This window comes from Pieris napi, chromosome Z, assembly GCF_905475465.1.
Source record: "Pieris napi chromosome Z, ilPieNapi1.2, whole genome shotgun sequence".
NCBI classification, from domain to species: Eukaryota; Metazoa; Arthropoda; class Insecta; order Lepidoptera; family Pieridae; genus Pieris; species Pieris napi.
Genome location: NC_062259.1, coordinates 4,094,274 through 4,109,417, shown reverse-complemented (window position 1 = coordinate 4,109,417; position 15,144 = coordinate 4,094,274). Strand labels below are relative to the sequence as shown.

The 15,144-nt window shown below is 34.6% G+C and overlaps 2 protein-coding genes across 6 annotated transcripts in view; both read left to right on the top strand.

The window, feature by feature from the left end:
* LOC125062751 overlaps positions 1-15,144 on the top strand; it is a 56,361-nt gene that overhangs the window by 40,276 nt on the left and 941 nt on the right. For all 5 annotated transcript variants that reach the window (XM_047668865.1, XM_047668869.1, XM_047668867.1 and 2 more), the window contains 15 exons: positions 46-297; positions 448-912; positions 1,139-1,311; positions 1,823-1,913; positions 2,512-3,142; positions 4,542-4,708; positions 7,462-7,671; positions 8,197-8,485; positions 9,676-9,808; positions 10,718-10,886; positions 11,089-11,128; positions 12,770-12,902; positions 14,001-14,157; positions 14,328-14,459; positions 14,929-15,115. In XM_047668865.1, coding sequence (XP_047524821.1) covers positions 46-297; positions 448-912; positions 1,139-1,311; positions 1,823-1,913; positions 2,512-3,142; positions 4,542-4,708; positions 7,462-7,671; positions 8,197-8,485; positions 9,676-9,808; positions 10,718-10,886; positions 11,089-11,128; positions 12,770-12,902; positions 14,001-14,157; positions 14,328-14,459; positions 14,929-15,115 — 3,229 coding nt within the window. The remainder of the gene's footprint in view (positions 1-45; positions 298-447; positions 913-1,138; positions 1,312-1,822; positions 1,914-2,511; positions 3,143-4,541; positions 4,709-7,461; positions 7,672-8,196; positions 8,486-9,675; positions 9,809-10,717; positions 10,887-11,088; positions 11,129-12,769; positions 12,903-14,000; positions 14,158-14,327; positions 14,460-14,928; positions 15,116-15,144) is intronic.
* Positions 5,153-7,252, top strand: LOC125062752. The gene is made up of 2 exons (XM_047668870.1): positions 5,153-5,453; positions 5,541-7,252. The coding sequence occupies exons 1-2, from the start codon at positions 5,322-5,324 to the stop codon at positions 5,688-5,690; spliced, it is 282 nt and encodes a 93-aa protein (XP_047524826.1). The 5' UTR covers positions 5,153-5,321; the 3' UTR covers positions 5,691-7,252.

The following is a 15,144-nucleotide window of genomic DNA, read 5'->3' as shown; positions in this document are numbered from 1 at the left end:
CGACTACTAACAAGCTTTTCTTAATATATCTCTGTTTTATTTCAGATGTTTATCACAGAGCTGAAAATGAACTTATCTTGGAATGCCGAATACGAGGGCAGCCCTTACCCATAATTTCTTGGTTTAAGGACAATAAGCCTATCGCTACTGACGACCGCTATGAAGCCTCTTATTTAGCTGATGGTCTCTGCAGGCTCACTATAAATTCACCAAGCACAGAGGATAGTGGAACCTATACTTGCAAAGCCGAAAGTGCGGTTTGGTCAGATCAAATTACACATGTAGTCAGTTTTGCAGGTAGTAATTTCTTTTCATTCTAAGCAATAACATTTTTCCTTTTCCTTTAATTATTAAATATTGGATGGACCGATATACCTAGCATGCCACGATACATAGAAGAACAAAAAGACGGCGAATATGGCTGTTTTAATTATTCTAAATTTTCAGAATCTACTCGACTTGATTCACATATCTCGAGCGTAGAAAGATTACGTCTTAGCCACGACACTCGGCGACCACATTTCACTAATGTTTTAAGTGACTACAAAGTAATAAAGGGTGGTACTATAGGGTTACAAGTGGAAATCGGTGGGGCACCGACAAGAGTAGAGTGGTTACGGGAAGGGTCTCCTGTGACAGAATTAGACAAGAATGCGCAGACATTCGTAGATCATGGTATATATACCCTGGCTTTGAATGATGTGTCGGAAAGGCATTCCGGATTATACACATGCAGAGCGTGGAGTATGCACGGAAATGTGGACATGAATGCTGAGATAAGTGTGGTTCAACCGAACGAGGTTGATGGTAGACCAGCAGTAATTGTAAGTCGACCCACGAAGGATGTTCTGATATCTGTAGGGGAAGACATAAACATATCGTTTAGAGTTCAAGGGGAACCAAGACCAAAAGGTAAAGATTTTCGTAATCTTAGAAAATTACGAAAGAAATTAGAATACTCCTTTGAAAGAGAAAACAAAGAAATGCTTAAGAAATATATATTCTGATTTATAATATTTTTAAAAATGCATTTTTGAATGTTTTTTTTAAATAAAATTCGTAAAAAGATCTAGCCTTCGTGCGTTATGTAAGAATTTATTGTTTTGTTTCTGGCGTGAAATGTATATTTTTCTTGCAGTTTTTTTCCTGAAAGGAATCCGCGATATAACTAACAGCCAGCGTGTTTGCAAGATGACATCAGATGATTACGTGAAATTCACAATGAAAAGATCTGTAATATCAGACGCAGGTACCTACTGTATCCTGGCAAGAAATGTCTACGGCTGTGATAGAGCTTTTGTAACTGTTGCGGTTCGTACCTATTGTCTATTATCTAAAATCATCAACTTATTTATTTCCGTCTCCTTGGCTTAGTGTCTCATCTGTACATCAATACGACAAATTAATAATTAACGAATAGTAACCAAAAAGGAATAATGACCTGATAAAAATAAATCAGTCTGTTTTTCTCCGTTCGGGGATCTAAAAATCTGAAACGAACGGGTTTTCACAAATAAAGTTAGCTTGAAGTAATATTTAACTATGACGGATTGAAATCCGATATCGGTAAAAAGAATATCTTGGTATTCCATCATTTTATCTACTAACTTGTTAATAGTGCTTCGGCTTGAAATATATTGTGATAGCTGATAGCTCTGATAGCTAATCCATGATTCCAAAAGAAACCAGCAACATATAGGTACCACAAAAATGGTATTTTTAAATTAATATAAAACCATGATGCTGGTTAAAAATTAGCATAACTAGCTGTTTAACAAGCTAGTCGCTAGTTAGATTATTAATATTAAAAAAATGTTTATAGGTACGACAACGTGCGTCATCAGATAATCTCATATCTGACTGGACGTATCCTGCGGAAGACCCGATCATTGCCACAGAAAGAAAATATAAATGTATGTTTTATTTCTGATATTATTAACGGAATTGTAATTAGTTCTATTCATATCTACATATTTTATTTATTATCATATCATTAAGAGAAAAAATAAAACCATGTAATTTAGGATATTAAGACAAGGGCTGACTTATGAGTTAAAAGCTATATTTTCCAAAAGTTCCCAGTATGGAAAAAAAATTAAGAAAATCTTATTAGAAATTTATAAACTAAGGGATTTCCCTTAGTTTATAATAAATGAGTATTTACTCAAGTGCATAACTATGTTAACCAATATAAATTACAAATCTTATCATCTTATCCAATCGTTGCGTAAATCAAAATTAATGCTAGGTTAAATATAATAAGATATTTACGTGGAAGATTTATAAATCCTAACCTGATACAAAACACATTGTTCTACAACAATTATTGATAAATCAATATCCCACGAACCAAACTGAACTAGTGTGCTACTTTTTAATAATTACTGGACACCGTAAATGTCACAAATGATATTAAAAGCTATTATAAAAATATTATTTTATTGTTAGCATATATTCGATCTTGGAGAAACGCCAAGTGTTAAGGTCATATGTAAATAATTTATTTTGTAGCCGTGCCCGGACGTATACCGGGCGAGCCAAGTGCAGTGGATGGTGGAAACAACTGGGTCGCCCTTGGCTGGCCAAAGTCAGACCCTCAAGAAGCAGCTCCAGTCCTTGCGTACCGAGTAGACTCCTGGCTACTTGGAAAAGAGGGTGGTGCACGCTGGATAGAAATGGGAATAACACCTCGAAATACCTTTGATGCATTTAACTTAAAACAAGGAGAAGAGTACCACTTCAGGGTAACACCAAGAAATAGATATGGGTGGGGAGAACCGGTACAAACATCGACTCCTATCGCAGTTGGCATCGCCGGCGACAGACCGGAGTTCATTGACATTCTACCCGGTCTATTAAAAGTCCTCGTTGGTGAAACGGCGAATTTAAGTTGCAGCTTCAAAGGCAAGCCGACCCCAGTTATTGCATGGATGAAGAATGGTAGAGAAATAGATGAGTCAGGCAAAGTCAGAAGTAGTCAGAAGGGAAACGTGTGTTCTTTAACGATAAAAAATGTGGAAATAGAAGACGAGGGTCGGTACAGCTGTGAAGCGACAAACGCTCATGGACGGGCATCAACTTACGCAAGAATGACTGTGATCACTGATAGACAAATATGGGAGGCTGACGCGAAACTGAAGAGGTAACTATAACATAGCTAACACTAAGTATAAATATAGCATAGTCCCCTTGCGTTAGCTTTTTAATTAACGTTTTTATGCAAAAAGGTATTTTAGCTCTAACCGATAATTGTTTAATTTAGAGGTCCAGTTGTGCGTTACGAGATACGAGCTGTATTGAGGTAAAGCAATTTAGAATAAATTGAACGCACTATGATGATTTTGCGAGGGTACGAAAGGCTCATATGAAAATAATAACAAAATATGTATATCAACAGAGGGGTTAGTTAATGTGATTGTCATCTCACTAAAAATAATCAATTAAAATATTTTTTATTGTTTGTCACCTATGCGTGCAATTATCTTATATTAAAATTCCTTTTTTAAACATTGGTAACATAATATGTTTGCCCGAAGATTATTTGGCTGTATATATATAAATTATAAAGTTGTGTTTTCGTTTTAAATTAATCTCTTGTATTTCATAATTATATAAATCGGCAGTACAATTATTGAATAAAAGTAAAACCGTGTAATAATGGTATTTGCAATACGTAATATGGCAATGGTAATTGCAATGATTCGCTCACTAACTGATGTCGATACAGCTAGACTTGTTTATATTAGTTACCTACTTTCACAGCTTAACGACTTATGGCTTATTATAATGGGGTCCTGCTGCTGTTGTTGAAAATATTTTCATCATTCAGAAGAAGGCTATTCGTGCTTTCTATAATTTAAAATGTAGGGAATCTCTGAGAGATAAATTCAAGGAAATTAATATAATTTCCTTGAATTTATCTCTTATATCCCTCGCAATATATTTGTGAAAATTATTTGTATGTATACAAAAATAGTGATAAGTTTACTAGAAAAGAACATACGCACAATGTTAATACTCGGAACAAACGCAGGCTGCAATTTCCCCGTACTAGACTATCTAAAGTTAGTAATTCTTTTTTGGGAAAAGGGTATACTCTTCGTTAATAAAATCCCAGAGGCTCTTTAATATCTGCCTTTTAATAAAGTTGAAGAAATGTATTAAAGAAAAGCTGTGTAAAAAGTCTTACTATAAAGTTAACGATTATCTAGTTGATAAAAGAGCCTAGGACTAGTGCCAGACAGGCTACTTCGAAAAAATTTGTGATATTTGTTTTAAAATAAGATTTGTTTTATGATTTGCTATTTTAAAATAGTACCGAGATTTTTTTACGCCGGCTTTTTCTCTCGGCCTAAAACTTTCTTCTTTGCCGATGAGTAGGGATGTCTACCGATTCAAATTTAATGACGTGGAATAAGTGATAACTGAATCTTATGTTCCAAAATAAACATATTTTATTTTTGTGATACTTCATTATCTATGTATTTTATATCTCGATGCTATTTATAAGAAAAGACTATTAATTAAAAATAAAATTTCAGAGAAAGGTCTGCAGATGCAACAGGTGAATATCCGCCTCAATTCACTATGCGGCTAAGAGATCGCCGTGTTCAAGCCACGTATCCTGTAAGACTGACATTCCAAGTTATAGGGAGTCCAACACCGAACGTGACTTGGTTTAAGGATGGTCAAGAAATCACTTTTGACAGTAAGTAATGCTTTTCAGATCGATTCGGCCACGGCATTATTGACTTATGACAATATGTTATAGCTCTTATCTTTGTGATGAACATGGCTAATAATTGCTAACTTATTCTGCCATTATTACTGGGAAATGCGGCACAGATCGCTGATCACTTGCCTTAAAAAATATTAATAAACGCAGGCGTGTCTGTCCCAAGACTTCCATTACACATATGTTGAATGAAAATAAAACATGTTTTTATGTAGAGTATAGAAATCTACGATAAAATTATTTCAAATATTCGTTAGCCCAAAATAAGGCATGAGAGACAAAAACGCCGGTACGATTATCACTGATTAAGTACACTTTGAACAATTGGGTTTTTGAAAAAAAAATGTTTTTTTTTTATATATTATAAAACTTTATTGTAATATTGAACTTAAAAAAATTCAATTAATTATAAACAATTAGAAATTGATGAAATTTAAATAAAAATCACGTGACTATAAACGCGCTATGAATGATCACCATAGTTGTGACATCATAATATTAAAGCTATTTAATAACAGTACAGCGTACAGTACAGTATTGAAAATTTATTGGTAAATACCGGTTTGTTAGTTGGTTCCGATTAGCTATGTATGATAAAGGATTTATTAAGGCAAAGTCTGATAATATTCCTGAAGTTGATATATTTATGATCACCGATTTTTTTTTAAATGACGTTCGGTTTAATTCTGCTGAAGTTCGAGTTGCCAAGGTATCAAGGTAAGTCTGTTAAAAAATAATAAAATAAATGAAAATATTTATGTATTTATTCTCCATTATATTAAATATAATTATTTATTTCATAAATTCATCGAGGGAGAGTTACGGCAACAAAGCTATAGGTTATGTTCAACTAAGTCGTAAAAATATTATTTGTACCATTTATTTAGACGTTTGTCATCTTGGGGAACATTTAAAACATTTTGTCAGGAGTTGTTTTTGTAGTATTCGTACATAATGGTAAAAAACAAGAACGATAACTTTTGAGGTTCGACATTTTTAATATAAATTTAAATATTTAACAATGACAACAAAATTAAATATTGATCTATTTCACACTGTATTTATTATTTTTCTATAAACTGCAATGAGTGAAAACTAACATGACGTCACACGCGCTCGGGTTTGTTCGGCGTGTTTCCGGCACTGGATTAAAAAAATATTTTTTCTTTGAAATAACTTTTGAATTATTGCGAAAAAAAATAGTTTTGTTATAAAACTTATATATGATCTTTCCATTTATCACAAAAAAATTTTTTTTTTTTAAAAACAAAGATTGTTCTTTTGTGCACATCTGATTTTATAATACAAATATTCTGAGATTTATATTACTATTGGAATTTGATTCAAATCTCTAGAATAAAGCCGGCAAATTGTAAGTGCCTTATTCTGAGAAAGGCATTCACGTGCCATTATCTTTTTGAACATAACCTTGTTTGTTCGTTTCAGCTTATTGACGTCCTCTGCTAGGCCTCTCCCCTAAGCTGGTCGTTGGCTTCCATTCCAGGACTTTTTTGTCCCATAAGCGATCCGTTGTGCCCATTGCCATTTAAGCTTTGGCTATGTAACTTTATTTCTTCTACAAATCTCTTTATTTCTAATTCAATCGCATAGAGAAACACAGAGCATAGCCCCCTTCATAGCTTGAAGTAGAAGACCAAGAGCTCAGAGCCGTAAGTCATCACTGGTAGAGCGCAGTGTTCGAAGACTTTTGACGTTAAGCATTGAGGGAACGAAATCACTGAACACGTAGTTTTCTATTTACGAGAGAACATAGTTTTCTAAGTATATGGCGGAGTTTTCGATTGATCTCCTTGTAAAAGTTGGATTTACCTAATTGAAGTGTCCTTTCCTTCTCCTGGGCTGATTTTTATTGTGAAAAATTATCAAAATTTTCTGTAACCAATATTTTGCATAACAAACAGACAAGTTAAAGATTATGGCGCGTTACTCTCGTAGTAAAACACTTTTGATTGTTATTATGGTATTTTTGGCGAATCCCTTTGAATGTTACATTACAAAGATGGGCTCAGGGATGGAGCATCGAATCTCGAATATACAGGTGTTGTGAGCATGCTTACAACTAACAAATAGTCATGCGAATATTCACATCGAGCGAAAATTCGATGTCAGTCTCCACCTTAAAGGTCGATTTACATCAAACGAACATAGAGCTAGAGCTAGAACAAGAGCATTCTTTCGTAATCTTTTAGTGTAAACGAAAACTAGAGGTATCGATTTACATCAAACGAACATAGAGCTAGAGCTAGAACACAAGAACGCTTTGAAAAGACCGCTCAGTGGCGCGAGCACGTCCGAACACACTAGAACGCTCTAAGCAACTGTTCGCGCGCTCTTGCGCCGTTTACATCAAGCGAACGAGCATTCTTAGAATATTCTATAGAATCTTTGCGAACGCACTAAGAACAACGAAAGAATGCTCTACGCCTGTTTACACTAGAAGAATTTGATGTAGTGGGGATAGAATGAGCATTCGCTCGTTTGATGTAAATCGACCTTTACACGCCGCTATCCGAATATTGTGGATGTTATATCTCGACCTTTATTTAATTACGTGCTTTGAATTGTGGGGAGAGTTTATCGTATCGACGGGATGAACATTAAATACAAAACAAACCCATGAACGTTTCGTATTGGAGTTTTTTCAAAATTTTCTCAAACGACGATTTTTTTTTTTAAATATTAAGATTTTGTATATCTTCAATCAGGTCGAAAAACATCATACAAAGACGAACACTTTCACACACTAGAGATAGCTCCGACCACGCTTGATGATGGTGGATTATACGAAGCTTTGGCAAGAAACAATAGTGGTGCAGTCAGCTGTAGATGTAGCCTCGTAGTAGATAAAGGCATCAGGGCCTACGTTGCACCAGAATTCTGCTGTGGCCTTGAACCCTTGTATCGCCTAAATGAAGGTAAGACTTGACCATCGTTTAATTCCCCGGACTTCACCGCGATTTCTTTTGATTCTAACAAAATGTATTTTTGTAACTTTTTATAGAAAAAATCTATAAATATCAATAGATATATACATAGAGAATATATCATCATTGGTCACGGTTTTATAAATTTTTATATTTGAGTATTAAAATTTTGAATGTTTTTTTGCATAGGCTACAAAACTACTAGACCGATTTGAAGACCACCATTATAATCCTTCATTATGCCTCATAGGCTATATAATTTCAAAAAAGTTAACAATTCGCATGAAAACTTAGATAATATAACCCAAGGTTTAAAATACCAACAAAAATCCCTATCGAAAATAGTTTCATCACTTTGCTCGAATATCAATAGTGACAGAGCAAAGTTAGTAGTAAGGTACCGTCAGCTCCTAGTGACTGACTCCAAAGTTCTACTATTAAAGAATGAGTTATAATTGTAAGCACATACCTGAAGTTGTAACTTCCAGCTTTATTAATGTTATGATATTGTTATAGGTGACGAGTTACGCATATCCGCAATAGTTGAAGCATATCCTTCAGTAGGAGTGACTTGGTACAGAGATGGAGTTCGTCTAAGACCAAGTAGAAGAGCCATTATGACTCTTAACAGGGACGGTCAAATCGAATTGGCTCTGGCCTCTGTGACTCCAAGGGACGCTGGTGTCTACACGTGCACGGCTTCAAATGAGGTTGGACAGGCTTCCACCTCAGGGAAGGTAGAAATTGTAACGGATCAAAGAGAAGAAAGGAGAAATGTACCGACCGTCATTTGTCCGGATATTCCGTAAGTATATTATAGAATTTGACCTAAATATGTAAAAAACGTTATGTTATTAAAGTTCTAATATCGCTTAATAGATAATTACAATAAGCATAAAAAAAATGGACTGGGGCTAATTAATCGGAGTTACAACACTTGAGGCAGGAGAATATAATAAAATATATATGTCGGAGAAATATTGCCTTCTTCAATAGCATCGTCATTAGTGGGTTTAGTGGGCGGCATATGAGTAGAGTGCGAACACAAAAGACACGAATATAGATGGTACAATATTTTATTTTAAGTTCTTTCCTTTTAACACTTCAAACGGTACTTTAGAATTATAATGAGCAGCGGGTTCAAGGCATCTTACTTTCAAACACAAATCTCTTAGACCCAACTTGGTCCAACGTCTATTCACCACCATGCTTTACCGAATCCTCTAAAAGAACTTGGTCGCGTTACCCCGAACACACTGTCCAAAAGTCAAAATGGCGCCGAGACTCGATGCACGTGCCCTGCTCTGTACGACCAATACCAACAAAGTAATTTAATTCGTTACGTTATTTTTTTAAACTAGGAGACAATTTAAACTTAAATAATAACAAAACAAATCAAATCAAATTAAGAAAATCTCAATGATTAGCATAAGTAAGAATAAAATACAACGGTCTAGTGACTCGGTCAGAACATTTCTTGATAATCGGAACATTCACTGACATATATAACTAAATATGTATATAAATATATCGAATCAAATTTAGTTTAATATTTTATATAAGTCACATACATTTTAATTATACTTCAATAGAAGTTAATGCAAGTAATTTTATTTTAATATAAGATAAAACTTGACTTTTCTATATAAAATCGCAGCCATTTACCGGCAAATTTTAAATATGAACTTAAATGAACTTAACTAATATGACCGTACATTAAGATTATAATATCTTAATAATAATTTATCTCAAAAGTGATCAGCACAAAATATTTTATACTCAAGTAAAATTTAAAATATTTACTACTTACTTAGGAATAATTAATAAAGAATATGTAAATATTGTAAGAGAAAGTGTCAGGTATTTTGTATCGTTCGAATAATTATAATATTTGTGTTTAGTCAAGTTATATGGAAAGTGCGTTCGAGCGGACCAAAACTGACGTTAACATGTGTCAAAATGTTGTTTAAATTTTAATTTATGATTTAACTTTAGGTATTCAAAGGAGCCAATGTTTATTATGAAACCAAGGTCCACTGAGGCCCAAGAAGGCGATACAGTTATTATTGAATGTGAAGTGATTGGAGATCCCACACCTGAAGTATATTGGCTCAGGGACTTCTTGAAGGTAAGTTTAGGTAGTTTGGGTCGAGTGAAAAAAGTTTTTACGCTTTTATAGGACACTAAGGACAGGTCTCTGAATCCGTAACGCTCATACACACAGAACAGACCGACTGCGAAATTTCATAAAAAAAAGTAGCGTGTAATATAGTAATTTAGATTTTTCTTACTTCATTTTTTGCTTTCTCGTAATGCAAATGCAAAAGTTTGTTTTGTTTAATGTCTCTATCCAAACAAGGTTAGTTCAACAGTTGTTTTGTATTTGTTGTTGTTAAGAGTGACTTAGTCAAGAAGATTTACACGAAGCACTGAAAACAAGGTACAATAGTTTTTCTTATAATTTCTCAAACCTGATCGGCTACTCGGGGGCGCCTCTTTTAGCCGACAAAAGCCCGAAAATAGAGGCTTCCAAAACGACATGTAAATTAATTTTGTATGGTCAATCATAGCTCCTCCGTCCATCTAAAGGAAAATCTCAAATTATTATATTATACAGCGAATTGGTCCTCAAGCTTTGTTAATCAGGTGGATCTTTCAGTATATGAACTGAAATGTCTTATGACTATTATATAACTACCGGCGCTGCGTAAATAGTGACTTATATTTGCATGGATTTGTTGACTTATTTCGATAAATTACATTGTTTTAGATTTAGGATTACGAGAGGCAAACAGTGGTATTCGTCTAAATAAAATTCGGCATTCTTATAAACAAATAAGAAATGTTGTTATTCAATACATTCAAGTGAATTCTGTAAATCGTTTATATGAATTTGAATAAAATTAATTTATATTTTGTTCGCAGTGACATTTAATTTACTTTATATAATCAATCAAGCCTTACCAGCTTAGCATGGGACTAGGTCAATTGGTGTGAATTGTCTTTAAAAAAAAAAATTAAAAATATAAACTTGCAGCCCGACTATTACCGAGACGCGAAACACTTCAAGCAAATGGCAGCAGGTCCTCGGTACCGTTTTGAAATTCCACACGCCAAATTGGACTTCACCGGAGCTTACTCAGTTGTAGCTCGAAATGTCCATGGAGAGGCAAAGGCAATCATATCCTTACAGATATTTGCTAAAGGTACGATCACAATATCGCATACTTGGTCTTTCTAATATATAATTTTCGCTTCATAATTTTCCTGAGTATCAGTCAGAGCAATTAGTAATTGCACATAGACAAATTCATAAAGCCGGGGTTCGCTGGAGCTCGAAATCTTTAAGTTTTTGCCTATTTGTATAATTTGTATGAAAAGTTTTTTAATCATCTATATTTATTCTAGGTCTGAGTTCGAGTGATGAAACACACAACATTAGATATGGGTTAGTCATTTATTTCATACATTATTCATTTACGAAGTCTCAATAACTCTATTTCGGCAATGCCAAATTATACCTAAGTCCTGTACTCAACTGAACATGGGGATGACAAATATCAGATTTTGTTCGTTTTTCTTTATAAACAAGATTCACCTTCTTCAGATGCCGTGGCTGATAACTAAAATTGTTTTGTCAGAAATCGAAGCAGTGTGAAAAAAGTATTGATTAAATTAAGTAAAGCGGGGAGAATATTTCTTTTTCTATGTAATAAATATAATTCTTTGATTTGCATTGGATTGTAAGGAATAGAAGGTATGTGATATGCTACCAATACGATTTAGGGTCGTTCGCGAAATTTGTTCTGAAATAGCCGGGTACGCAATCACTTGTTAGCGTCAATGGGTCGCGGGGTCCACCAAAAAACCAATCCAATACACGTTTTATTTATTTATCCTTATAAATTATAACCACCATAATTCCATTAGTTTTTTTTAACTGTTTTAAACATGTATCATGTACCACGGAACAGTTGTTATCTAGTTACCCACACCACCGGGACTCCTTAGTGTGGGTACTAGCGATATATGAATGTTTGTCACAACCCTTTTGTCATAAATAAAGTTTTTATTATTTATTATCATTTTATTATTAGACAAAAATATCGTATAACAAAACAATAACATTTAAATTTGTGTAACAAAATATCTACTTTACAAACTAGGAACTTGAACGGTACTTGTTACGTGGTATTGCATTGCATTGCTATTTGTTTGATGAGTTTCGCGGTAAGTTTTCCGTCTGAATTCAGATTCAGAGCGAAAACTTAGCGCGAAACCTAATAACGATATTAGCTAGGAAAATAATTACTCTACATTCACTTTAAAATGTTGTCTGAATTACTTGTTTCTAACTAGCAATCAGGTACAATAGTAATAAAGGCACTTTAATTGCATACTTTTATGATAAATTTTTTTATGGTTTTGTTATTACATACCAGGTAAGTTATTCTTTCGTATCTTACACTATGACCTTTTGGAAGGGCCTCCTTTCCATTTGTAGGAATTTTTTGCTTCATCCATTTTTCCCACGATCGATTTATACGTTCGCAGAGTAAATTTGCAGTAACGATATTCTGCATTTAATGTTATATATTTTATTTTTAATTTCGACATTATCATATTGGTTTGGCACCGTAAAAATACTAGTGTATGAATAAAATAGATAATAATACTCGTAATAGTTATGAAGATAAAGAAAACAAAAAAACTCTTCTCAGAAATGTTTATGTCGTCAGCCCATCGCTTTTGTGAGCCACCCACCTTTCTCTTTCCTTTCCTTCTGACGGGTGGCTTCGACGGTCCATCTTCGGTCTGTACACCTTACTGGCCTGGCCATTTTCATTGGTAAGGTGTCTTTTACCATGTCTGTGACCCTAGCTTTTGCCTAGATGCCGCTCCATTGCTCTTCTGGGCATCACATTCGACTTCACTCTTTCCGTTTACGTCCAGGTTTTGCTCCAAGAAAGCGTGGACTGGTATCCATAACAGTATTTTTTAATCTAGGCTGTAATTTCTTTTTAAAACTTCTTTTATTGTCAATAACAATAACTAAGGTGAATTAAAAAGAGGTGTTTTTTTTTTTCAGACGCGTAGAAGTTATCCCGCGTTTTGAGAAGGAACTGACTGATCTTCTCTGTTATGACAGCGATGCAATCGAGTTTGAGTGCCTTGTTAGCGGACACCCGGAGCCGGATATCCGGTGGTTTCATTACAACCAGGTAAGGTTTTAAATCCCAATCAAATGTAATAACACATTTAATTATTATTAGTAGCAGAAGTCTGATAAAACTTAAGAGATCTAATTCTTAATTATTTGCATAATTTATTTAAACAATTTAATAAATTGCATAACTTTTTTAAATTGAAATTAACCACTCGCAATTACAAATAATAATATTTGTAATTACATGCAATTTTTTATTTATACAGTATTTGTTTTTCTTTGATATTAATTCAAGTTTTTTCTTTGATATTATTTCAATCTACTACTCTACCAGACTCAGACTAAAACGCTTATATAGTCTGTCTCTAACGCGTACTGGCTGCGCCCAATATTTTTTTGATAGCCGAGGCTTTAAGGAGATTGTCTTCGTAGTGAGGAGTCACAACAAAGATGTCTTCTTAGGGTTAAATTGTACTAGATTTAGTTGATCCCAGTCCGAGACTCCACGTAGCAGGGTTTCGACGTCAGACACAAGTTTGTTACGGTACTCATCGACTACTGCCCGAAAAATACCTGCTCGAGTAAAAGAATATTCCCAGTGCCGTCGTCCGCATAGCAATATTTGTTGCTATGTTACTCCGTCGATGACGACCGTAATGCAGATTGCCATACCTTCTAGCGAAGTGATGGGACTTTGGACTTAATGGGATGGGCTCCGGGAATCTCACTCACCGCACAAAATGCGAGTACAATAAGGTGGAACCCATTCCCTACACGCTGGTGTTCTGTGATAAAATGGTTACCGTCACATTTTTCAGTTACGCGCCATCTTTTTCCACGGTTGATCCGAAGAGATTCGAAGCCATTAATAACAATAATATATAATAACGATAACAATGATAGTAATAATTCTATTACAATTAATGAAATTCTGTAATAATCTTAGTAGTAATAAGGTAAAATGAAATACGTAATTGTATTTGTATTCATGTCTATGATAATAAAAGCCTTTTGTTAAACTTTATCTAATTTAACTTTATTTAACCAGTTTCTGTAAGCATATAGTAGATCATTTTTCGAAAAATAAGGTCATAAAGAAGTTTCACATCTTACGTGTCTACACGAGTACACGCACACATTATTTTTATTGCAGCTTCTTCCTGATTGTCCTGATTTCGAATCGACATATGACCTGGGCACAGCGCGACTGAAGATAAAGCAAGTTGCCGCTGAGGATGAAGGCACCTACACATGCGAAGCCTCCAACAACCTCGGAAAGGCTACATCCACTGCTTGCTTGGTAGTATATCGTAAGTTGAACCCTCAACAACGCCTAATTTTATATTGTACCAGAAAGGGATAACTGCGCATTCAAATAATTTTGCTGCAGCCGGAGTTGAGAATTGCAGGTTTAGCCTAATGGATATTATTACAATTTTAGTTTTTCCTATGAGTCACAAGAGATTTGTTGTATGCACAGCACCCGGGGAACCGAATACTATAAGCCAGCGACTTCAACGCCCACCCGCGCTGGCTTCAGCTGCGTCAACGCCACGATCTACCCCGCGCGTCACCCCAGCGCGTTCTGTCTCACGAACTCCAGCACGTTCAGGTGAAAGGGGTATCGCATGTTCATGCAACATTTCTATCACATCAATAATAATTTTAGGTCTAAGATACACATTTTACAGATTATTCCGTGGTAGGTACTAACAGATCCGGTTTATCATAAGCAGTCAGTCGTGCCAGGAGAGTCTGAAAGACTGACTGAAATCTGATGAAGAAAAAAATAATTTCATATTTACTAGTTTTAACTTTTAAATTTTTTTCTATCAATCAATCATATACGGTACGTATAAGTCTTGAACTTTTCGAATCATGTACCATTTCCATTATTATAATAATGTACTAATTAAAATAAATTGGCACTTTACTGTTTCTTACTAAACACTTTTTTTTCTTGGTATTTAATTTACGACCTGCGTTGAATTGCATTTTTATTGCAAAAACCGAATCGATTTAATATTTACAAAGGATAAATGAATAAAAATATTCTATATAAGTATAATATACTTCATTAGGCCCCGAAAGTCATCGCCTTCGCAGTCCAACCCGCGAGGTTGGTCCCAAGTTCTACACTTATCCATTCAACAAGGTGGTGGAAGAAGGAGATAGCGTGGTTTTGCAATGTGCGGTTGGAGGATTCCCCACGCCTTGGGCTACCTGGGACAAGGATAGCATTATTATCACTCCTACGTCTCGAATCAGGTATCGGATAGTTTATTAATTCATTTTGT

What these genes read in the sequence shown, in the direction of transcription:
- LOC125062752 (XM_047668870.1), top strand. Translation starts at nt 5,322, where the DNA reads ATGTATGATAAAGGATTTATTAAGGCAAAGTCTGATAATATTCCTGAA. An exon ending in GAGTTGCCAAGGTATCAAGG is followed by an intron (nt 5,454 to 5,540) that starts TAAGTCTGTTAA and finishes TATTTCATAAAT; the next exon opens with TCATCGAGGGAGAGTTACGG.